Source organism: Lepisma saccharinum, chromosome 6, assembly GCF_977018435.1.
Source record: "Lepisma saccharinum chromosome 6, izLepSacc3.1, whole genome shotgun sequence".
NCBI lineage: Eukaryota > Metazoa > Arthropoda > Insecta > Zygentoma > Lepismatidae > Lepisma > Lepisma saccharinum.
In genome coordinates, this window is record NC_139234.1 from 56,004,540 (window position 1) to 56,030,235 (window position 25,696).

Below are 25,696 nucleotides of genomic sequence, written 5' to 3' on the forward strand. Positions count from 1 at the left end.
TCCTCATTCGAGAACCAACAATTGCATGAGTGTTAGCGATGTTCTCTCATTGGTTTCATCATCATATCTATTCTTATCACTGCAAATATTCAAGAGGGAGAAATACGGTGATAAAGAATTAAAGAGTACACAAACTACCTAATTCTTAAATGCTAAGAATTGTAAATATTAAAATGGGGCTCCCAGCCCCAATAGTCTAACGATAAACCTGATATCAATGGCTCCCAGGTTCGATCCCCGGTGGAGGTAACATTTCTTTAAGTGGTTCGGATTTCACTAGAAACTGTAGTTCTCATCCATACTGTAGCTCTTTCTGCATATAGTGGACCATAATATAAATTCCAATCAACTGATTATTGCAATACCGTGCAATCAAACTTTGATCCAATTCTGATCAGTATTTATGCATAATATATTTTGAAATAATAATATAATCTGCAGCAGTTATTTTCACTAATCAAAATACCCAGTGCAAGAGTTGCAACTATATTCATTATTTTAATTTGGAGGTGAATTTGTACTGAAAATTTTCTTGTTCCTTGAGATTGGCACCTCCTAAGTGGATGATATTGCTCGTATCCCCCATTTTTAGCCCTAAATTCTGAATTCCAGTCATTGAACAAGAAGACTTAAGATATTTCATCATGGTTGAAAAAAATGGTATCGTTAACACAGTTTCTATTCAAGGTTGGTGGTGTTTATTTAATGCCTACTGTATTAAGCAAGTACTGCTTTTCAGAAACATTAAAAGCTACAGTCTTTTGCCGCTCCCTGTTGTTGTGATTTTGAAAATTCTAGAGATATGCACACTTTGAGGCAGAAAGGAACTAAAAATAAAGACCCATGAGTACCTTCTTGCAATGGTTGAAACATTCACAAAGCCTTTTACAAACTTTATAACTTATTGAAATGTGCATACCTCCATCGGTTGCTTGCTGCAAATCAACTGTTACCTTCGTAATTGAATTGATAAGGAGAGGCCGAGTGCTCTATCTATTGTTTTGAGAAAGAGCTTGCCAAATCTGGATTTAAACAAGGTTGTAGCTGCTCATGAAAACAAACATATCTTATCGTAGTTTATTGATGTAGTTCATTTCCTCATTTTAACAAAAATACTCACTCTTTACATAGAAATAGTGTTAAGGTGTATATTTGTACGTATATCCGCAGCGTTTAAGGTGTATTTTGTACTGCTCATATGAATAGTAATTAGTAAGTCGGTGATATTATTCCAGTCAATAATAGTCAATAATGGGTTTGGAAGTGAAAACAATATTTTAAAATTTTTAGTCTGGTGTTAATACTATATCTGTAATGTAATTTGATGTTTCATTTCCCTGCAGACGATGGCACAAAGAAGATTGAATTGCAGATACGATTGGCATCAAACAGCTCAGTTTGTAGTAGTGGCTGTATATGCGAAAAAATATGATCCTCATAAATCAACCATCGAATTGAACCCTATTCGCCTTAAAGTTAATATTTATTTCCCAGAAGAAGATGGGACTTTTCAGTTGGATCTAGAACTTCGTGGGGTAAGTAGGTAGTTATTGTAACTTTCCTCATTTCATCATCCACAATCTCCATGTAGTTTTAACCTGAATATTTTTTTAATGTTATTGTCATGCCTGGTTTGGCAAAGATACTTTAAATTTGAAAGATGTGATAAAATCAATTTAATGCTGCAACAATATATCAAAGCATTCCTCCATTAAGGTGAATTGAGCTTTAACATTGTTGTTAAATTTAATGCCACACCGAGACTCCATTAGAATGCTTAGTGGGCTGCTAGGTGCAAGAAATATGACAGCAATGCATTAACCTTTTTCATATCTGAAATTTTTATTAAGTTTGTAAAAAAATATTTCACTAATTCAAAGCTAAAAATCTGTTTTGCATTTGTGCACCCCCTGTTTGCTGTGTTAATGTCCGGAATATACTAAAGATAGAAGTTGTACGTCCATGCATAGTAATAGATCTGATGTGTATGTATTCTTTAGTGCATATACTGTTCTGTTATGCTCCTGATTCATTATTAATTATGTATATTTTTAATCCATTACCCAACCAACCAATAAGGATATGCATTGTTTGTTTCTGTGGAATTTATTATTATTAGCTACCCTGAGTCCAATCACAGATAAAGAATGGGATCCAATTCTCAGTGAAGGAATATTTTTGTGGTCATAACTCACTTTAAAGTATCCACTATTGATTATTTTCTCTTGACCTCTGGGCATATGTCTGCCATGTGGGAGACCATGGTTCAGGTGGGATATTTTCCTGCATTAAGTGGCTTTTAGATTCACTATTCTCTACTAAATGGGTATGTGGATCATGGTGCCTATCATGTAATTTCCACGAAAGGCCAAGATCGTGTATCTGGGGATCCTACTTATATATATTCTCTGTGCTCCTTACCTTCAAGACCTACCATTATTCTTCCATAAGTAAAAACTTAACCAAAAAATTGTTGTGCCTTATACTTGACAGCAAGTCATATTGTAATATGCATTTCTAGTAGTCCTACTAATTTCACAGTGTGATACGAAGTGCAAATTATACTATTTTACATCATATTTTGTACTTCTTCATGGCTGGCAAGGTTTTCTGATAAAAATTAATTTAATATTAGGACACCAGTAATATTTCGTATGGAACATTAATAGTTTGGAGCACATAAAGCAAATAAATACCTTTTCATTTTACATGTAAAACTGGATTATTCGGTTTGGAGTGTGATGAGTTGTTTCGTCTGCTTGTAGCAGCTTTATTGCAAATTTCAAAGTGACTTCTTCTGATCTAAACCAATCACGGGTTTAGTTGAGGTATGAGAATATTATGAATACACAGCACCACGCCTCTAGCAGGTTGTTAGTTGATGTTATTTTAAAACTGCATCTGCAATATTGAACAAACAATAACATTTTAATGTTAAAATAATGCCATACCATTAACCTGAGTGTGATGACTTATTGGACATCAAACATGCTGATTTGGTGCTCACAAGAAATGACAATTCTGGTTCTAGTTAACTTGACAAGCGTGGCATTACGTACATTCACGCATATTTAAGAATGAAATTCATGAATACAACTAAAATTATAGTAGTCTTATTCTTCAGAATATACATATCCCAGGTTAGTGTCTCCCTGATGGCACAGTGGCAGCGTTGTCACCTTGTAATCAAGGGGTCCCAGGTTTAATACCTGGTGAAGGCACATAGTGGTTCGGATCCCACTTTAAACTGTAGGTCCAGTCCCAATTAGCCTTATTGTGCATAAAGTGGACTTAAAACACCAACTCAATCAATCAATCAAGCATATGCCATGTTCTGATTAGTGATTACTACAGTCCGTTCAATTTAAAACAAGACTGCATATTAATGAGTACATAATTGTGTGCTGATTTAGTTTGTAGTTGCAGCCTGATTCCTGTATTGTTCTGATGAGAAATACCTTGGTGTGGAAGGTAGGGGAGGGAGAGGAATTAATTCCTTGGATACAGAAACTGATGTGATAAGTCAGTTGTGAGTAGTTGCCATTGAACACGGTTGTATTGCTTGTCTCTGACTGCTGTTGTGATAGCATCCTTGGGGACATTTGAATTTAAGATCAGGTGATTTTCATAGACAAGGAATCATGGTTTAACCTCTGTGGATATGTGTGTAGTTTTGGGCCCCTGTTCTTTGAAACAACCGGTGCATGCTGAGATTTGTTGCAAGATGATGAACGTCACTGCTGGATAGATCCAAGATAGTGCGACCTCAGTCCCCACCACTATTTTGTGGGGACACTAACAAAAAATTCTGTGTACACCGTGGATGAGCCGAGATGAACATTACTGATGTATTCCAGAGTATTGACAATGGAATGCTCCATAGGGTTGCTAGAAACATGGTGAAACATGTAGGCAAATGCATTGATCTGCAGAGCTGTCATTTCCAATATATGTTGCAGCCAAAGTGTGTACACTCTTTGAGGGAAAAAAAATTCCCCCTTGGAGAGGGTGTCTCACTGGAATCGCAATAGGAGAAGTGGGTACTGGAGAACATCAGCACGAAAAGGACCTCCTGGAGGCCAAAATGAATGAGAAATCCTGGATACATCGGGAGGGTGTCTCGTAAAAAGTATTACATGGTGTTACGGGTAATCTGATTCGAACAAGTGTTCTCAGGTTACCAGCCAGGTTAAATCGGCGTTAGCTTCCTACATTTCGAGTGTATACAGTGCTCTCATCATCAGGGAATGTAAAAAAATTGAGACCAGTGTAGGGTTAAACACATGACTATGATGGGACGGAGCTTGGGTGCTGTCTTCCTATTGGCTGCTGTCTTGTTTTTACGGAGGAGTGGGTTCCAGGCATGACTGAGCTGGAGTCCCACGTCCCTGTTGAGATTGGTGCCATTTCCCGTGAAATGGCTATGGCTTCCTTTACTTGCCGTAGGTGTAGTTGTAGTGGGGCATTTCTGTCCTGTGTTGCTACTGGTAGAGGGGCTGTGCGGTGCTGAATCGGTCCTTGTCCTCATGTTCGGCTTCTCTGGGTTATGAAGAATCGACCCTTCTTAAGGGCCACGCTGTTGTCTGTGGTTGGTCTCTGCTGAGATGAAACTGCCTTGTTGATCACCCTGTTGATATTTCTGCTGTAGCGTGGTTCTGAGGTGAGTGAATCCTGACTGTAGATTCTCCGGGCCCGAAATGGTTACTGCCTTGTGGCCTAGTGTGTTCAGAACGGCTAGATGCTGTGCTTTATGATGGAAACTATTGACATTTAGGTACAGGTGGTGTGTGTGGGTTTTCTATACCCACTATGTCCGAGGGTGCCATCTGTCCAGTAATGGGAGGCAGCAATCTTCATCCATCTCCATGGTGAACTGGATGTTTGAATGTCGGTTGTTCAGGAAATCCAGGAAAACATGTAATTTCGGTTGTCCATGTGGCCAAAGGACAAAGTATCATCCACATATCTGTAAGTACAGAAAGGTTGTTGGTTGGGAGCATATTTCAATGCTTCATGTTCAAAATGTTCCATGTAGAAATTTTCAACCGCTGGTGAGAGTGGTGAACCCATGGCAACTCCGTCAGTTTGTTCGTAGTATTTCCCATTGTAGAGGAAATATGTGGAATTGAGCGTGTGACCGAAGAGACTAACTGTGGCTGGTGAGAAGTGGCTTCCCAGAAGTTTCTGTTAGTGGTAGTGATATTAGCCTGTGCTGTGGCTCAAATCCATGCTGTGATAGCTTGATAGCTTTTATCAGGGAGCCTGGCTGGTCTCATTGTCATCTATTCGTTTCTTCTTTCCTGCCAAATGAAGTGAATAATCTTCTGCGCATTGCTCCCTTGGGTGCTTCTAAGTCTTCCTCGACGGGATCTCAATGGAGTTACGGAGGGTTTAGTCCTGCTTCTTTCTGTGTTCTTAAGTGTTCGGATCTTCTCAGTTGTTGATTTGGTATGATAGGTGGGTGAAAGGGGGGGTTAGGGATTTGGGTTCTGAAACGAGCCTGCTAGTTGGTTAAGTTGGTTAAAATTCTCAGAACTTATGAGCTGTCAGAGGTTTGTAAGGAATCTCTGAATTGATTGATGAAGGGGTTGGTAGTAGGACATTTAAATATTTTGTGTTCTGGAGAGTCGTTGATGTAGTTGCATGATAGACACGCCTCACTTGGTCTCAGGTTGAACCTATGTAAGTGGATGCTGTAATGAACTGGATCAGTTCTTTTCTTGGTTGGAAGTATGTCATATCGAGTTTTTCTTGAATGTTTGGTATGAGGTTAAATACTATTCTTCCTTGTGGTGCCAAGGTTCATTCCTGCTGCCATTCTTATATAATTGTTCATTTAATATCTAATATGTTTTATCCTCATGTCCTTTCTGAAACCAATATTTGCAGGCTTTAAATTTTATGATTTTGTCTACAGGCCACAGGCCCATGACAACAAGGACTGGCACCTGACATTCTTAAAATAGCTTTTCTTTGCGAGGAGCGGAGTTTGTTTATAATAGATTCCTTTAGTATACTGTTTGTTAGAAAGGGTGCACATAAGAAACTATAGTGTTGTATAAGGTTAAAATATAGGTTTGGATGTGAGAAAATCAAAGGTTATAGTTAGCAGTGCCAATTGTTGCCAATTGATTGATTTACTTTATTTTACTTCGCTTTTTATAACACTTGGCTAATTTGCGAAGATGGGGGTGAGTGATGATGTGATGAAATTGATGAATGGACACTCACAAACATCCATGCCCAGGCCAGGATTCGAACCCAGGACCCCTCGCATCGTAGTGCAATGTGCTAACCACTCTGACATGGGGGCCGGCTATTGTTGCCAATTTGTTGATGATCGCTTCTGCCTTTGAAGTCGCAATTTCAATGTGTGTACTTAGGAGCATATTCTCTGCGAGGGTAATTCCAAAATATTTAGCTTCTAGTGCCCGAGGTATGTTTTCCCTTTTAGTTTGATTTGGGGGTTTCTATTTTTACTGAATCTTTCCTTTAGTATTATGTTTTCTCCTGTGAGGAAAACATAATAGTCCATCCTGTGCGGTTGGACTATTCTCTCTGAGGAGTAGTTTCATGGGATTTTGTACAAAGTGCCAGGGCATTTTAGTTCTCTGAGTTTTTTTTTAAAACATACATTATAAACTGCCACTCACCACAACATGGAAGAAAAGAAAATAAAAAGAAAGAAAGAAAAGATCTATTGGCTGAATGGAGACTCGAAATATCAGATTGAGTGTAAAACGAGGACACCCTAACCAACTACTCTAGGTCTCTCTTTCAATATGCTCTTCTGGATTTGTTAGATTCTGTGTGCCATGTTTTGTACGGCCACTTGCAATTTGATTTCTAGATGTCGATATATTTATATATATATATATATAATTTTTGTGAAGTGTGTGACTTTGAAATTTTGCCAGCTCTGATTAGGTAGTATAATTGAAATACAACATGCTCTACATAAAATGTGTTATTGACAAACTGGAAAACATAAAAGAGGTACTTGCTGACCTCCATGGCAGAGTGGTTAGCACAGCATGCTACGATGTCAGGAGTCCGAGGTTCGAATCCCAGCCTTGGCATGGGTGTTCTTTGTGGGTCTCCCTTCATCAATTTCATAATATCACCACTCATCCTCATGGTTGCAATTAGCTAGAAGTAGCAGGAAAGTGAAGTAAAATAAACCAAATGAATAAATAAATGAGGTACCAACGTCACGCCTAACAAAAATAATTTTGATGTGACATATCACCTAAACTTATATTTAAACATAACAGTTTCTCAATGTTTGTTTACTTAAATTGCATTGAATTTAAACTGGCCACGTTAACTTGCAACAGTAGGAGACATTTTTTTTTTTACAATTTTAGTGACTGTGTATGCAATTTTGTCTTCAGCAGCTGGCCATTCCAAGATTTTCCAGATGGAATCATGGTGGGGTACCAATATATCTTGCAGATCAGTGTCGATAGCTGACACTTCACCTTGTTAAACACTGCCTTCATAACACACTAAATACCAGTCGCCCACCTGAATATTGTTGGGTAGAAAATTTTGTAGGGTATCCTTGTTCTGATGAAACTCAAGAGTTGAATAAAAGAGGTGTACAATTCCATCTGATGAGCTTGAAACAACATGGATTTTTTTGTATTTCCGGGTAAACTGACACATTGCCTTTCCATGAATGGACAATGGACATGAAGTGGTATATCTCCAACTGAGAAATATGCATGACAACTTTTCCTTTTCATGATGTTACTAGCTGCACATGCAAAGTCTACAGAAGACTGAACGATAGCATCAGTAGTTTTGCACATGACTGCCTGTCTCACCAGATTTTGCTCTCCCAACAATCCCTTCGATTACTCCTTTTCCATGGGATGCATCAGAATATTTCGAGATAAATGACCCCTTTAACTTATTTAGTAATTTTGCCGTTAACTTATTTTTAAATTCTTGGGAATGGTCATCCCTCCAGATTGTATTTCATTCTGGATTGCATTGTCTCTACGTTTGGACTTTCACATAGGAAAATCACTTGAAATAAACATGAACAGAAAACAAAAGCCAATTTATGGTGATATGGATAGTACACTTTCCAGCTCCCCACCTTTTTCACCATACTAAATCTGTAACGCAAATAGATGTGGATGAAAGAAACTGTATGTAAGCAAATAAATTTAATTAACTACGTACACTAACAGTGTTAGGATTCCTACATCACAGTGTGTACTAACAGCAAATGGAATTCCAAGAACTGGGTTGCACTGTACTGATGTGCCTGATTTCTCAAGTTACACACGCCATTGTGACGTGTGTGACACAGTTGTTCTCATTACTTTCAGGAACGGAAAGGAATTATATGTGGTGTTAAAGGTGTCTACTTCATCCTCAGAATAATCTTGCATCTAGCTCACCCAGTTATTGTCCATATCAAAAAGTATAGATTTTCATGACGTGTGTGACAATACATCACTATGCAACTGAGAAGCCTGTGACTAGTCTAAACAAGCCAAATAGGAATATTTCTCTATTTTCTGGGTAGAGAAGATCCTGCTATTGAGTTGGCAAACCGATCACAAAATCCAATAAAATTCATCATTTTGAAAGAAAAATAAGAACATTGAAAAATCTATTTTTTGAACATCTTCATGCAAATTAACAAACAAAACAAATTCATATTCAGAAAATTCAGGCCTTTTATAATGAAATTTCAATGTTTTGATATCTTGATCTTGAAATTTTACTTTTGGTTGTATAGGTTCAACTGACCGTGGATCCCCCAATTGCTATTGTGTTCATTTATGGTTAATTAAGCATTGTGTGTGTGTGTGTAATTTTGAATGTTATGCAAAAATTCAATTGTAAGGCTTATCAAGTTGAAAATGAATCTTTTTAATTGTTTCTCTGACCCAACATACTAGTCTTCCTTCACGTTTTCACAGAGTTTCACAAGACTGATGCTTCAAGTTATCTGCAGCAATGCCAATTTTGACAAATGAAGCAAGAGCAAAGAATGTATTGCGATCCGCGAGAGACAAAGACCAAAGACTGACAATAGATTCGGGAGTTGAATGGCTTCGTCTACGCGGCTGGTCGAGGGATACGTGCCTCCAGGTTGCGTTGCCGAATAATAGGAAGGATGAACCTAACCTACTCACCCACTTTGGGCTTGATTGAACCTACGAAACGACCTGGCTATGCAACCTGGACACACCTACCCCCGTGCAGCTCTTCGCTGTCCTCCAGTGACCATTAACATGGAGGATGTCCCCAGTAGACCAGCATCCATTCCGAGGAGTGATTGCTGGTTTATCATAGGGACTTTCAGCCTATTTATTCCGGAGCGAGAGGTACGCTTCCCGGACTTACCCACCCAAATATGAATTAATAGATCAAGATGATGGAAAGACACATTTAATATTCTGTGAAATATCACATTTAACTATATACAAGCACTGCACAAACTTATAGCTTTGTTTTTACATTTAGAACCAACAAATGGGTAACAAAAGTATTGTACTTACATCTTCTGCTTCCACCTCATCACACATGGGCCTTACAACACAACACTTATCACTCCAACTATAAATGGGGGGTTTCTGTGGATTTGCCCTAAAAATATAGCGGTATCTTAACCCATTAATGCATAAAGTTTACAAACCCCTTTCATGAAATTTTTTTCATGGTTTTGGTATCAGTACACTTCAAATAAGACACTATATACGATACATTTTTATTTTTACAATGTATGTAAGAGATACAGTGCGTCCGATAAATCGGACACTGTGCACTACGATCACTTCCGTGTGTCCAATAAATCGGACACTGTGCACAATGACCACTTTCATGTTTTGTCTATAAATAGCTGTCCCAAGGAAAAAGTATTGCTGTGGAAAATATGTAACCAATAGAAAATGAACCCCTTAAGATCAGTCATGTGCAGTGGCGGATATTGGGTTAAAAAACGTGGGGGGAGGGTGGCAAGGTTCCAATGCCAAATGTAGGGGGGGAAATGACAGTATATTTCCCTTTGTAGAAAAGGTCTATCATAGTGCGGGTGCAAAAGTGACGAAAAATGGGGAGGCAACTGCCCCCCCTAATCGCCGCCTCTGGTCATGTGTATGTTTACATAATTACATACATAAATACATACATATTTCGAAGAAACAATACAAAAGGAAACATTTGGAATAGAAATCGACAAATATACACAAAATTATTATTATTACAGTACAGAACACAGTCGTCCGATATCTGTTTGTATCTGTGAACAACTGGAAATCTATCATGTAACCACTACCAGAGCTTTTTTGCCCAGTTCTTGAACCCAAAACGGATCAGATTTACTCTAATGAACTGTTTTGCGTAGTGCCTCCTGTAGTAAGGAATCGTACTCTTGTCGATGGAAAGCATTTCGTCCACACCCCCATGCTGTTTGAAAGATGAGGAAAGTTTCTCCAAATACGGCCGTATCCTGTACAGACTATCGGACTCATCTATTTGTATATTGTTATTCAAATGAATATTATGCAGGCCACAACGAATGCTTTCAGAAAGTATTGAAGTAGTATCTTTTTCTTTTGACCAAAACATGCCTTTGTTTGAATATTTTGCATAACCTGACAACAAGAGACCACCAAGAACAACAAGAAGTTCTTCTTTCGTCAAATCAAGATTTTTTTTGCGAAGCATACAATTTGGATACATTTGGTATAACATTTAGCATGTCCTCATCAAAAAATAAATTATAAAATTCTAATTGCGATTCACAGTTTCGTGCTTCTTCAGATGTTTCAATACGGCAGCACTCAGTTTGTAATTAGAATGAAGGTAGACTTTTCTTCCACAAGGGTCTTGATTTTGTCTGAATACCTTTTTTTTTTTTTTGAAGCACCAGTGTCATGTGTAGTGGTAGGTGTAGACTCTACATTACTGGATGAACCTTCACAATCAACACAACTTCGTATCTTAGTTTGCACCTCACAAACGCTCATTAGCGTAATTTGCCAAAAATTGTTTACATTGGCCGGATGCTCATCATCAGATTTATCACTGTCTTCGTCTGTATCTTTGCCATCCACTGGTGGTGTAACATAAATGCGTTGTTCCTCCTCCTCCTCCACATCTTCATTCTCCAAAGTAGTCAAAATTTGATCACACACACACACGCATGCACAGATACACACACATACACACACTAATGCATAAACACGCACACATTGACACAGTAATGTATAAACACGCACACATTCACACACTAATACATAAACACTCACACATTCACACACTAATACATAAACACTCACACATTCACACACTATTGCATAAAGACGCACACATACACGCATATATGCATACACACGCACACATACATACACTAATGCACACACACATAGGCACGCACACATACAAACATATATGCACACATACATACGCATATATACATTGACAATGTCTAAACATCAAAGGTATCGAAAGTTTTACAGGAAATGAAAAATCTGCATAAAGTGCTCAATGTGCATAGTGTCCGATATATCGGACACTATATTTTCTCTCGCAATAGCAGCTCAGGGATGAAACTAATGCACAAATTATTGTTACGTATTTGATTACTAATGTTTCTTACGCATATTTGTAAAAACACATCTTGGATAAATGTCAACTACTATATATGAATTGAAATTAGCTTTCCCGTTACGCAGAAACGCAGTGCAGCTCTCTCTCCATGTTTCACTGCCTTACAATTTGGCGGGAAATTTACAATGTTGCCAAGCCTGTGGGGTGACATATGCATCACAGAGGTACCAAAGAACTAGATTTGATAAATATAACCAATTAAAGTAAAACAGTGTTACAGAAAATGCAAATATGTCAACGTCCGATTAATCGGACACCATGCATTAATGGGTTAAGACATATGGGTATTGGCTTGCACATGGACTGTTTCAGGGAGCTATATCACAAAGGATGGGCCGAATAATCCTGGATGTCTTTGGATACAAAGCATCATGGTTTCCTGAAGGCTCATTGTCCTCACCATGTGGTATTGAAAATTTCCGAATTTTCATGGATATTGGTTCCATGCACTTTAAGGCACTTTAAGTGCTGTAATTTGTCCATATTATACACTACTGGACTATTTCCAAGCACTTAGTAGCTATTTCACAGGTTTTAAACACAATGGCTACTCCATTGTCCTTTCTCCACTGGCCTACTCTGGCCCAAAACTTGGAGCGATGTGAACTGTACCAACTCTTTACACAAAGTGAAATCAAGATGGCTTCCTCTCATGTTAAAAGCTATCTCAGTTGTATTGTCTGGTAGCCACATCCATGAGGCCATCTGATTGGTCCACAGCACCTTGGGTTACTTGCCTTTATCTAGTACCTAAAGAAATCCAATAGATGGCAGTCTAGTCGGGGCTAGTTCCACTGGCACTCACTAGGTGGCTCTGGTGCTATGAGACCGATTGTCTTTTGTCAAAAACATCGATTTTTTTATGTTTTTGTGGTTTATTTGTACTAATAATTGTGGTTTGGAGTTATTTTCAGGGAAAGCAAGTTAATTTGTGCTTGCACAAGTGTTATCCTGAAAATATCTGTATTAATAAAAAATTTGCATGAAAAGCACATGTGCTCTCTGAATTCTGCTTGTCCACAAAAGGTTGTCCTTTTGATAACCAATGAATTTTGGTCTGGGGCTTATTATTTACTTAATATTTTGATGTTTTATCATACTTTTACTAATTAGGCCTAATTTCTGTTAATCTTAACATATCTGGGAATGTCTATTCCTATTAATTTTACCTGAATTGAATTGGCCTTGTACTTTGGTTGGAGTGGAGTGCTGCCTGTATGTATTGGGGATGTATACCCAACCTTTGGTTGGTTATACATATCCCGGGCCCTCGGGAAAAGAAAAAGGATACGTGAAGCGGATCATTTTTCTTTACCCTTTACTACACTATACCCAAATACATACACAAAATATTTATATACACACTGAATCGTTATGACCACGCTGGTCCGAAAAGAACATATACATGAAAGAAAAATAAATTTGCAATTATTCTTGCCCGTCACTTGGATATATGTTTGAGATATTGTTCTGTCCGATATATCGAACGATTTCCTAGACGGTATATACATGTTTTTCACAAATGGAGTAAGCCACCATCTTTGAAATTTAATGTAACAGAAAACATCAAAAGACTTTGTGAAAACAATGATGAATTTGAATTGCCTGATGATATTTTGGATTCATAATTTAAAAAGTCTCAAATAAAAATACAACAGACTGCTTTTTTCACAGTTAAGTTGCTATATTACAACAATGTAACATTGACAACATTCATTATATAAGGGATTCTTTTTGTTTAAAAATTACTAACCATTGTTATAACTGTATCTTTAGTCAAAATGAAAATAAATGTCTGATGAAAGGAGCGTGTGTTCTCCTGAAACGTCACAAAGAAAAACTGTTTTCTTATGCTTGTAATAACCGTAAACTACAAGAAAATAATTCTATAATGCAAGCAATGCGTACATACAAGAAAAACTATTATTCATCTATTACGGGGAGAGAGGTACGTACATTCCAGAAATATCAAATCAAGATTCAAACAACACTTCAGAGAATCAGATTTTTGAGAAGATGCAAGTTAAACAATATAGTGCCAAATTTTTTGAAGTGGAAAGTTAGAACTCGTAATACCTACACCAGTGAATTTAAAGGCAAGCTACAAATGTTAATGATAGGACGACTAATGAGGGACTCGTACTCAGAATTAGACAGCCTTTCTCGAAAGACATATGATCTCCACATCACATTGTCAAATTCTTTGCATCCTCTCATATGGGATAAAGTAAACAGAGCTACACAACAAGTTGTAGAACACTACAGCAAGCTTTCAGAAAGGAGACTTGATAGGAAATTCTACCAGCTAATTCAAGAAGAACAAGTTACACACAACAACAATGAAAGAAGAGAAGCAGTTAATGTCACTGGTAAAATAGAAACTAAAAACATTGACAACAGATTATTTATAAATCTTACGGATATTGAGGTACCTGATGAGTATATACAAATTTTTCAATTCGGAATGAAATTTGCAGTTGGTAGTGCTTATATACACAAAGAAGATTTTGTGATTTCAATAGAAAAAGCACTGAATTTCTTAGATGATGAGGAGGAAAAGAGAAAATTACGAAGTCTCACACATGATGCTCTTGATGAACGGTTAAGTTTTGAATACAACAGAAGAAATAACAGAGGTCCAAAATACACAGAACGGGAAAAAGAGCATATAAGGTTGGGGAAAAAAGTTCATGGCTTCAAGATCTGGTTGAAAGAAAACAACATTTTCTTAATAAAATCAGACAAGGAAAATAAACCTGTCCTTATCCGAATTAAGGACTATAAAGAAAAAATGGAAGAATGTTTCAAAGTAAACAATTTCACAGAAACCTCTCGAAACCCTATAAATAAAATAATAAATGAGGTAAAGAAAGTAATTGAAAGCAGTATCACGATACCAAGAGAAATGAAGAAAAAACTCATTGTCAAAAATTCAACCCTGCCGATTGCCTTTGGACTACCAAAAACTCACAAACCAGGAACTCCAATACGACCCATCATTGCAACTTTCACACATCCTGCATACAAACTATCCAAATATTTAGTTGAAAGACTTGCTATAATTAAACAACAAACACCATTCAGTGTTAAAAATGCATATGAAGTGAAACAGAAACTAAAAAATATTGTTTGGAATAATGAGTATCGTATTGCAAGTTTTGATGTTGAAAATTTATATCCAAGTGTCCCAATAGAAGGTGCCACAGATGCATTACACAGATGGCTTATTGAGATGAAAGTTAACCCAGTAGAATCATGGGAAATGGTTCGATGGTTTACTGTATGTGCAAATTACAATTACTTTATATTTGATGGCAAAATCTATCAGCAAAGTAATGGTCTATCAATGGGAAACCCAGTATCCGGAATCATCTCCAGCATTTTCCTTCATTACATAGAATCTCCAATTGTTAATGCAATAGGTGCGGATATCAAACTCTACATCAGATATGTAGATGATGTGCTAATTATTGCTAAAAATGATAACACCATCATGGACGTATTTAAATTGTTAAATGAATCACATCGTCGCATAAAATTCACTTGTGAACCCATGAATAACAATGTAATTTCTTTCCTTGATCTGCAAATTAAGACAACTGACTCAACAATTCAAACATCAGTCCATAGAAAAAAATTAGCGGGTGAAAAATACATCCATACCAATTCAGAACATTCACGTATAACAATGGATAACATATTTTTAAATTTTTTCCTGAGAGCACAAAGACTATGTTCTAATAATGAGGATATCAAAAATGAAGAAGAAAGGCTTTTTAATATAGCAAAAGAAAATGGCTTTCACACTAACAGAATAAACCAAATCAAAAAACAAGTAGCAAGAAAACTAAAGGAAAAGAGAAGTACAGACAAAGATGAAAAATCTGTTGAAAAGAAATTTGTGTGCATTCCATTCCACAAGGGATTCTCACATAAAATTGCAAAAATTTTCAGAAGTTTTGATTTCAAAATTGTTTTTAAATCACCAAGAAGTTTGGAAGGTACATTTAATGAATTCAAAATGAGAAACTCTCTACCAGATGCGGAAACCACAGGAATATATAATATAAGTTGTTCATGTTCAAAGGATTATGTGGGACAAACAGCAAGGAAAATGGCAATAAGATGGCACGAACATGATTTGGACATTATAAATCTAAACCCAAGAACAGGTTTGTCAACTCATATCATCGAAGAGAAACATTTGATTAAAAAGAGAAGGGTTTTAAAAAGATTAACGGGAAACACAGAGTTGAATGTCTGGGAAGCTTCGTTCATTGCAGAAGAACACTGGAATAAATTAAATAATGAAAATGGTAACGTAGATCCAGTATGGAGTTTTCTTTTTCACAAATGGAGTAAGCCACCATCTTTGAAATTTAATGTAACAGAAAACATCAAAAGACTTTGTGAAAACAATGATGAATTTGAATTGCCTGATGATATTTTGGATTCATAATTTAAAAAGTCTCAAATAAAAATACAACAGACTGCTTTTTTCACAGTTAAGTTGCTATATTACAACAATGTAACATTGACAACATTCATTATACAGGGTTATTCATAAGTCAATGTCACATTTCGGAGTTTTATTGTGAAATAAGTACATGACATATCAGCATGAATGATATAAAAAAAGAAAGACAATCTCAAAAAGTTTGTTTGTCATACATTACAAGTGCTCAATGTGTGCACCTTTGGTTACACGGGAGACATGCATTCGATAGTCCTATTCTGGCCACACCCGCACCAGCATGTCATGGTCTATTGTTGCTATCGCTGCTGTACAGTTTCATCATCAGTTGCTTGCGAACAATACACCACACAGTCGACTGAGACATTCCCAGCTGCACACTTGCACGATTTGTCGATTTCCGAGGGCTGCGCGCAAACAACTCACGAACACTTTCAACAGTGGCTCCTGAAGTTAATGGCCTTCCAGGTCATTTAGGTAGACACAGACACCGTGTGTGCTCAAAAGTTTCATACCACTTCTTGATGGTCCTGCGATCTGGTGGATCCTTCTGAAAACGAGTGCGAAATCGCCGCTGAACAGTCACAGTAACCTCTGTTTTCGCAAATTGTGTCACGCAAAATGCTCTCTCCTTACTTGAGAACGCCATATTGTATACTGCTGCTGCCTAGCGGCCAACCGCGTCACCACAACATGCGCTGTTCACGTGACACAAACTTAGAGAGTTTATGATTCCATACATACATGATTTGGACTCGCACGTCAAATACATCATGCACACGATGTTCCCCAAATGTGACACTGACATATGAATAACCCTGTATAAGGGATTCTTTTTGTTTAAAAATTACTAACCATTGTTATAACTGTATCTTTAGTCAAAATGAAAATAAATGTCTGATGAAAGGAGCGTGTGTTCTCCTGAAACGTCACAAAGAAAAACTGTTTTCTTATGCTTGTAATAACCGTAAACTACAAGAAAATAAAAATAGGTATATACATGGTTAATATAACACACACTTAAAAGTTTTCAATAAATGATTTTGGTTATTCATGTTATAATGTCTGCTTTTTGTAGCACTGAATGCAGTTTTTGTACTCGACCTGAGCTGCATAGTAGTTTTTAGATATGTATCTAATGTCTCTGCCCCTCATTCACTTGAGGGTGCAGTACCTTCAAGAAATGTTCACCATACACCTTTGTATGATGTCCACGTTTGGTCACCTCACAATTGTTCTTCAATATCTCCTGAGGTGGAGCTTGCTGTCGCCTGGCTTTGCGCAGCATCCGTTGCCAGCAAATGTTTTTGTTGCTCGCTTGGCGGAACAATGCTTCGACCTGGCTACCCATTGGGATTGTGAACAATCTGTGGAATGCACTCCTTGTGTGAAGTCTGTCGGATTGTCATGGTGGTTCGTTCCTGGATGTCAATGTTCGATTACGAACCCCTGACACACTCCCTGCTTCCCCATATTGCTGGAACGCTGAAAAGATTGTCTCTAGTTCCTGGTATAATATGCTTGGGGGTCTGCTGCTGCCTATGACATCATGCACTTTTGTATGTTTGCTCCGGGGTTTTGTGGTGACACTGAGGGGGAGTTGGAGTGATGTACTCACTGGCCCCACTTCACACGCAGGCTTTGACCTTACCCTTGTTGGTTTTGGGTTGTTCCTCATAAACAACCCTATATGTTTGGGGGTGCTCGCATATTTCTATTACTGCTAACCCTGGTTTGGTCGAACCCAACCCTTCGGTAGTGCAAATACCCAATCTTTGCTAAACAATATTTTGCTTGATTGGTAGTGAGTGATCTAGCATAGATTTGCACTCATAGGGAAATAAATCTCTATATGATGGTTGGACTCACTTTTGTGTCCAACAAAGAAATGGCCCTGGTATACCATAATGAAATTGCCCTTTATACCACAATGAAATTGCCTTGGCATATAATACTGAAATAATACTTTTGTACACAACAATGAAATAATACTTTTGTATACAACAATGAAATTGACTTTTGCATACAATGATAAAATAATCCCTTACACGATCTTGACATAAATTTTTCTACCCTATGTACAAATGGGCGAATGTCACAGACCAGACAGAACCTCATCCACAAAACCTCTGACCTTTAACATATATTAATACTAGTGTTCAAAAAATGTGTAGCTTTTTCTCCTCATCTTGTACCTGTTGTACACTCCTATCCGTGCGTCTTACCCTGGATGCGCTAGAGGGATACCAATACCTCTTATGCGACTAATACTATAGCGCAGGAGCCGTACCGTCGCGTACTTCTCTCCTAGGTCCTACTGATATCGGGTTTAGGAAGAAACGTAGAGCTGACGAGCAGACATCTACAGTTTCCATGGGGAAGTATCACAAGGGTACGAGGGTGGAGCCATTTGTGTGCAGTTACTCGTCTTACCAACAGACAAAGCAAGTCGTAGGGAAACGGCTGCACCCCGTCGGGATTGAGGTTGAGTCCTCGTTGAATTCAGAGGCCCCTTGGCTTGAATTAACTTCTTTGAGGTACTCTTGATGCTAACACCGGATGTAGTAGTCTGAGCTTCTCAATGTAATGACTATACACCTTATAGCTACACCTCCACAACTTCATGTTATTCACATGTTGGTTGGGTAGGCTCTTACCGCTAACACAATGAACAAGATTAAATATGTTATCTGTCACCTGATCACTACAAACTAATGGACCGAAGAAGGTGTGGAACAATTTGTGGGTCTGTCCCTCTAGAGCTTTGCTTTGGAGATGGGATTTAAGAAAAACTAAGTCGTACACTTTGATCACCGTCCTGTTTTGCTGTGATTCATTTACCTTATTGTTGGCTTTGTTTCGCCTTTCGGCCGTCCGGGATACAGCCATGAACAATTGCTGATCCCATTCGGTTTGTTCACCTGTAGGAATATGAAAGTGTTCCATAACGGGGTTCCTGAGTGAATTGCTTGGCCCTCACTGGGGACCATTGTCTACTATGATTCTTTGGGGAAGTGAAAAATGTACAAAACATATATCAATGAGTTTCCTCACTATTAAATTCCATGCTTACTGACCGAGTAGGAATTGTTACGCCCTGGCCACCATCACCCCCAGCGAGAATGGCACAGGCTAGTTTCCCGAGGGTTGCTCATAGGGCAGAATGGCATTCATCTCGCTCTGTTGAGATCCCATTTGTCTACCCTTGGGTGTGTGACCTGGTTTGATGAACCATCTTACCTCATCGAGTGCGTTGAGTATGGCATCCATACCTCGTGGGCTGAAGTGAACCAGGTCGGGTCTCATGTTTTGACCGTAACCCATGGTTTCTTCGAACAGCGACATGTTCATTTCTTGGCCCTTGTGCACAAATTTCGATGAGGAATCCAGAACCCTTACATTGCTATTATCATCAAGGGATAATATTTTTGCAATCAATGAGTCATACATGGCCCAGAACCTGTGTCGGTTTTCATTGGCTAACCTGGGAACTGGCGGAGGAGTCAGAACAATGACCTTCTGAGCACCTTTCCTCTTTAGGGTGTAAATGATATCCTGGAGGTTCCGGAACACCTGGTTGGTGTCCTTCCCTCGGAGCATATCATTTGTGGATACCATTAATAACACATTTTTATGAACACACTTTTCCCTTCTCAAAGCACTGAGCAACTGCCCTGAGGTTTGTCCAGATATGCAAAGTCCGATGTGGTAATTACCATCACTGTCTCTTTGGACAGGATATCCGAATTTTCTTTGCGCAAGACGTGATAACATTGAATCACCCACTGCCTGATACTGATTTATCAGTGGAGTGTGCTTGCATGAATCTGAACATTGTGGGACAGGTTTAGGTTTGGCATCGCCCTTCCCCATGTCAGGACGTTGCCTACCTAGTTTCCCTGGTTGTGCACATTTGGATGCACCTCAGCAAGATGCTCGGAAGACCCGTGTGAGCTGGCGGAACTCTTACGCTGGGACGTTCCACCCTTTCTTCGGTCTACCTTGGTTCTGTTTGGGTACTCCTTAGGCCGGGAGCCCCTCGCAGATTTGCACATGTGAGCGTCCTCCTTTTTGGACGAACCGCTCGCTTCACCCTGACCACGACTCATATAGGTTCGGTTAATGCGAGTCGTGGTTTTCCCGTAATTGGGTCGTGCTGGCCTTGCAACTTCCCTCTCAGGATATTGTGGCACTTGCACACTCTCATACCGAAGTATGGAGTTGGCCACCTCCTGAAGAGAGACGAAGGGAGCCAGGATTAACTGGTCCTTCAAGCTACGCGGCAGCTGTTGCACAACGTGGGTGAAAACCTGGTTGTCGGCGATTTCTGGCAACGCAAGCCTAATAATTTTGACTTGGCGCCAGAAATATTTGTGCACTGATCTGTGCTGGGATGGGTTGTACCTTTCGTTGAGAGCCTTCGCAAGGGAAGAAGCTCTCCACCCATCCCCTTGGAAATATGAGAGGAACTGCCTTTTGAAATCCGAGTAGGACTTGAACTTTCGTTCGTTCCTCTCGTACCACTGCCCTGCCTCGTCCCGTAGACAGAACGAGATTATTTGGAGGGCATCCGCCAAATCTACCTCCAGGAGAGTGAGATCTCTCTCAAACTCCTGCACAAAATCGGAGGCCAGCCTGTTCCCCTGCCCGTTAAAGGTTGGGAGCTGTTTGAGATCAGCAAACCTAACCCTAGGTTTGCTCTTGTTCCTCCTCCGGTTCTTCCTCTTCCTCTGGCTGTGGACTTCGGCATCCGAGCTTTCGGAGTTGGACTCCGGGGAGTTACCAAGTGGGTGGTACTTGTTAGGGGGAGACACATAGCCACTACTCTGGTCAGAGCTTTCGTAACCCTTAGGTTGTCGTTTGGCTTTGTACAAGGCCTGGTGGACAGACACATTCCTTGCAGGTGAGACGGGCATGGTAACTGACGTCAGTGGAAGGGCGGACTGCGTAATTCGTCTCTCCATCCCTTCCAGGCAAGCAAGAATCCTCATCAGGCTTGCATCGTCAGACCTTTGTTCTGCTGGCAGCTGCTCCTCACCAACCCTTTGTTGTGAGGAGGTGCGCTGCTCAGTGACTTGGCCCTCGGAAATGCATTCATGCGATCTGCGGCCTTCCGCCTGACAGTTCGGCATTTCCTTCCTCACTTGCTCGAGAACCCTGTTCTCGATCGTGACCATGTGGTCACTGCAAGTGAGCTCTCTGCATATGTTTTCTAGGGCATCTAACCTCCCTAGAATCTGAGCTGTGGTGGTCTGATTGTCACCGCCTTGCACTTCGCCAACGAGTTCCCTCAGTTCCGAAATCTGGCCCGACACTTGTGTAAAATCCCTTCCTAACCTTAACTCTAAGTCATTACACTGGATCTCTATCTGATTTATTCTATTGGTATTGGACGCTACTTGCTTAGTTAACAATTCTGAGGTCTTCGTGGTGGCATTGTGGATGGAGTCCAGTCTGGCCTGGAATTCCGTCCTTACGGCTTCAAGTTTCCTATTTACTTCCGACGATGCTTTGGCAAATTCCGCTTCAAGTTTCTGACCCTGCGTATCAAGTTTCTGACCCTGCGCATCAAGTTTCTGACCCTGCGCATCAAGTTTCTGACCCTGCGTATCAAGTTTCTGACCCTGCGCATCCAGTTTCTGACCCTGCGCATCAAGTTTCTGACCCTGCGCCTCAAGTTTCTGATTAACACTTTCAGAGACTTTCGATTGCTCTTGGAGCATTGCCACAATGAGGTCAAGTTGGGGGTTACTACTGGTACTTGCACTACCGTTGGGTGGGAACCCACGACCTGCTGGCCGTTCCAGCGACCTTGATCTGGTATTCATATTTGGGGAGTGCCGGTACTGAGTCTCATAATCTTGCGATCCGCGAGAGACAAAGACCAAAGACTGACAATAGATTCGGGAGTTGAATGGCTTCGTCTACGCGGCTGGTCCAGGGATACGTGCCTCCAGGTTGCGTTGCCGAATAATAGGAAGGATGAACCTAACCTACTCACCCACTTTGGGCTTGATTGAACCTACGAACCGACCTGGCTATGCAACCTGGACACACCTACCCCCGTGCAGCTCTACGCTGTCCTCCAGTGACCATTAACATGGAGGATGTCCCCAGTAGACCAGCATCCATTCCGAGGAGTGATTGCTGGTTTATCATAGGGACTTTCAGCCTATTTATTCCGGAGCGAGAGGTACGCTTCCCGGACTTACCCACCCAAATATGAATTAATAGATCAAGATGATGGAAAGACACATTTAATATTCTGTGAAATATCACATTTAACTATATACAAGCACTGCACAAACTTATAGCTTTGTTTTTACATTTAGAACCAACAAATGGGTAACAAAAGTATTGTACTTACATCTTCTGCTTCCACCTCATCACACATGGGCCTTACAACACAACACTTATCACTCCAACTATAAATGGGGGGTTTCTGTGGATTTGCCCTAAAAATATAGCGGTATCTTAAGACATATGGGTATTGGCTCGCACATGGACTGTTTCAGGGAGCTATATCACAAAGGATGGGCCGAATAATCCTGGATGTCTTTGGATACAAAGCATCATGGTTTCCTGAAGGCTCATTGTCCTCACCATGTGGTATTGAAAATTTCCGAATTTTCATGGATATTGGTTCCATGCACTTTAAGGCACTTTAAGTGCTGTAATTTGTCCATATTATACACTACTGGACTATTTCCAAGCACTTAGTAGCTATTTCACAGGTTTTAAACACAATGGCTACTCCATTGTCCTTTCGCCACTGGCCTACTCTGGCCCAAAACTTGGAGCGATGTGAACTGTACCAACTCTTTACACAAAGTGAAATCAAGATGGCTTCCTCTCATGTTAAAAGCTATCTCAGTTGTATTGTCTGGTAGCCACGCCCATGAGGCCATCTGATTGGTCCACAGCACCTTGGGTTACTTGCCTTTATCTAGTACCTAAAGAAATCTAATAGATGGCAGTCTAGTCGGGGCTAGTTCCACTGGCACTCACAAGGTGGCTCTGGTGCTGTGAGACCGATTGTCTTTTGTCAAAAACATCGATTTTTTGATGTTTTTGTGGTTTATTTGTACTAATAATTGTGGTTTGGAGTTATTTTCAGGGAAAGCAAGTTAATTTGTGCTTGCACAAGTGTTATCCTGAAAATATCTGTATTAATAAAAAATTTGCATGAAAAGCACATGTGCTCTCTGAATTCTGCTTGTCCACAAAAGGTTGTCCTTTTGATAACCAATGAATTTTGGTCTGGGGCTTATTATTTACTTAATATTTTGATGTTTTATCATACTTTTACTAATTAGGCCTAATTTCTGTTAATCTTAACATATCTGGGAATGTCTATTCCTATTAATTTTACCTGAATTGAATTGGCCTTGTACTTTGGTTGGAGTGGAGTGCTGCCTGTATGTATTGGGGATGTATACCCAACCTTTGGTTGGTTATAGTATCAATGGAAAGTTGTTTAATTATCTGCAATTATTCGTTAAAAATAAGTAAATACATCAATTACATATCTGTTCTCACATCACCAAGACTTCAATGTACTAGTGATGTTACTTTTTCGTAAGGTTTGCTATAAAATCCCCCACCTTGTTGTCACATCATACAGATTTGAACTTTGAAATTTTCTAGGGTGGGTAGTTTTTTTGTTTTTTTTTTTCGCTCAAGGGTGTACATTTACTCTCATGCTCTTTCTACAATGGGTCCAGTTTTAAATTGATAACTCTGTAGTAAATGCAGCTAGTTAAACACTGCTCCAACTTGTTTATGTTTTAGTCCAAAAACACACAAACAGTGCATTCAAATGCAATTTAAAAATTTGTCCAACCTTTGGATTCCATCTCAAGAGTCCTCATCAGGGCTGGTCAAGAGACAGAGAGGGATAAGAAGCAGTAACTGCAAAGCCACTGCTGGCTGTGTCAGCAGGAATATGTCAAAAGCTTGGATATGTTTTCAAGGTGTGTTTTATTGTGCTGTTTACGTCTTTTGTGTTGTGGACCAAAATGTATTTTCCAGTACCTGGTGTAAGAAAATATCTGTTTTTCCACCCCACATTTTGCAGTAGAATTAATGCAAATTATTGGATAATGCAAAGCTCACAAGACTTTTCATACTCTAGAAAGTGCAGTAAATAAACGAAAATTCAAGAATAAAAATTTATGTTGCTTTGGTGCCAGATTTTTTATTGTTTCGTCGGAAAATATGGCTGAAAAGAAGCATTACAGCATGAAAACTCAGTTTGAGTTTGTCAAAAACACATTCTTATTAATATAGAATCAAGATTGTAAGCTAAAAATAAAAAGGAAAAACATTTTTTTTATTTTGAGAATGTATCATGCTGAAATACTAAGTTTCATTATTTCCTCCTCGAAGGTTGTGGATATAGGACGAAGCTCCGCAAGTATGATGGGTACCAAGGTGGAGATCAAGCTGAGAAAAGCTGAGCCAGGTTCATGGACAAAATTAGATTTCCCAAGGCAGCAGCTGCCAAGTGAAGCAGCTGCACCTGAGGTCTCGGCAGGGGATGAACTAGTACCTGAGGTAGATGCAGTGGACCTGAGTGATCTATGAACGTTGTTTCCTAATGCCCTTTTGTTATCTGCTATGAATCATGTCATCCACATCTGCGAGATTTCACTCCCGATAGATGCCAACGAAATATTTTTTTTCAGTATGTGTGTTCGTGTGTGTGTGATTATCATAAATGCATAATTTCTCTTTCAGTAATTACTTTTGGTTATGCATAATTGTTTTTTGTACAACGTATATTACTTTTATTTAAAACGGGTGAAATAATAGCTCTCAAGTTATACATTTGTTGTAATTGAATTTAAATTTCTTTCATGAAGCAGTTCCCACAAAATGTCCGTGCATTTTTTTAAGGTAATGTACGGAACGTATTGAATTGGTTCCTTCATGAATTTTAACTTTTTTTTTTGAGGTGGAATTCGTTTACAGCAAAATTGTGTAGAATAATACTGCTCTTTTTGTAATAAAGTCCAAACAACTACAAGCAGATAACTGTTGACTTAATAAACGAATGTTGCTTATTATTTATGATGTGGTTTTATTAACATGCATGCAGAACATTGCAGTATACTGGGTGATTCATAATTCCCTTGACTATAACACATACAGCAAAAAGTTGTTGTGTATCAGTACATAAAGAATCTCTTCAAGTTTTGCATGTACCTTACAGGTGGTCGATTTGTACACCCCCTAGTGACACGGCAGACATCAATCCTGAAATCAAGTTCATGTCACAATCAATACCAACAACAGCATGCTCCTTGTCTTCTGATGTCAGCCGAAATGCTTTTCTTGTGTTTAGGTGTCTTAGCATAAAGAGTACCTTTTTGGTCAAGCCACGTTAAAGCCCTAAAAAAATGTCAGTGTAATTTTGCCAAGAGAACTAAAACCTAACAATGCAGGCACTCCCCACTTATATGTCAGAAGACGAAGAGCGGAGCTTGACCAAAAAGTTATTAAGAGTCTTGTGTGATCAGTTATACCCATTTTTTATTGGCCTTACAAGACAAAACTATTGGGTAAACTAATGAACTGATATAC

General features: G+C 39.1%; 1 protein-coding gene across 1 annotated transcript in view; it reads left to right on the forward strand.

Annotated features, from left to right (window-relative positions):
* mora (cysteine and histidine rich domain containing protein) overlaps positions 1-25,182 on the forward strand; it is a 49,895-nt gene extending 24,713 nt beyond the window's left edge. The window contains exons 6-7 of the mRNA XM_083123965.1: positions 1,344-1,535; positions 24,500-25,182. Coding sequence (XP_082980091.1) covers positions 1,344-1,535; positions 24,500-24,697 — 390 coding nt within the window. The 3' untranslated portion in view covers positions 24,698-25,182. The remainder of the gene's footprint in view (positions 1-1,343; positions 1,536-24,499) is intronic.
* The last annotated feature ends 514 nt before the right edge of the window (positions 25,183-25,696 follow it).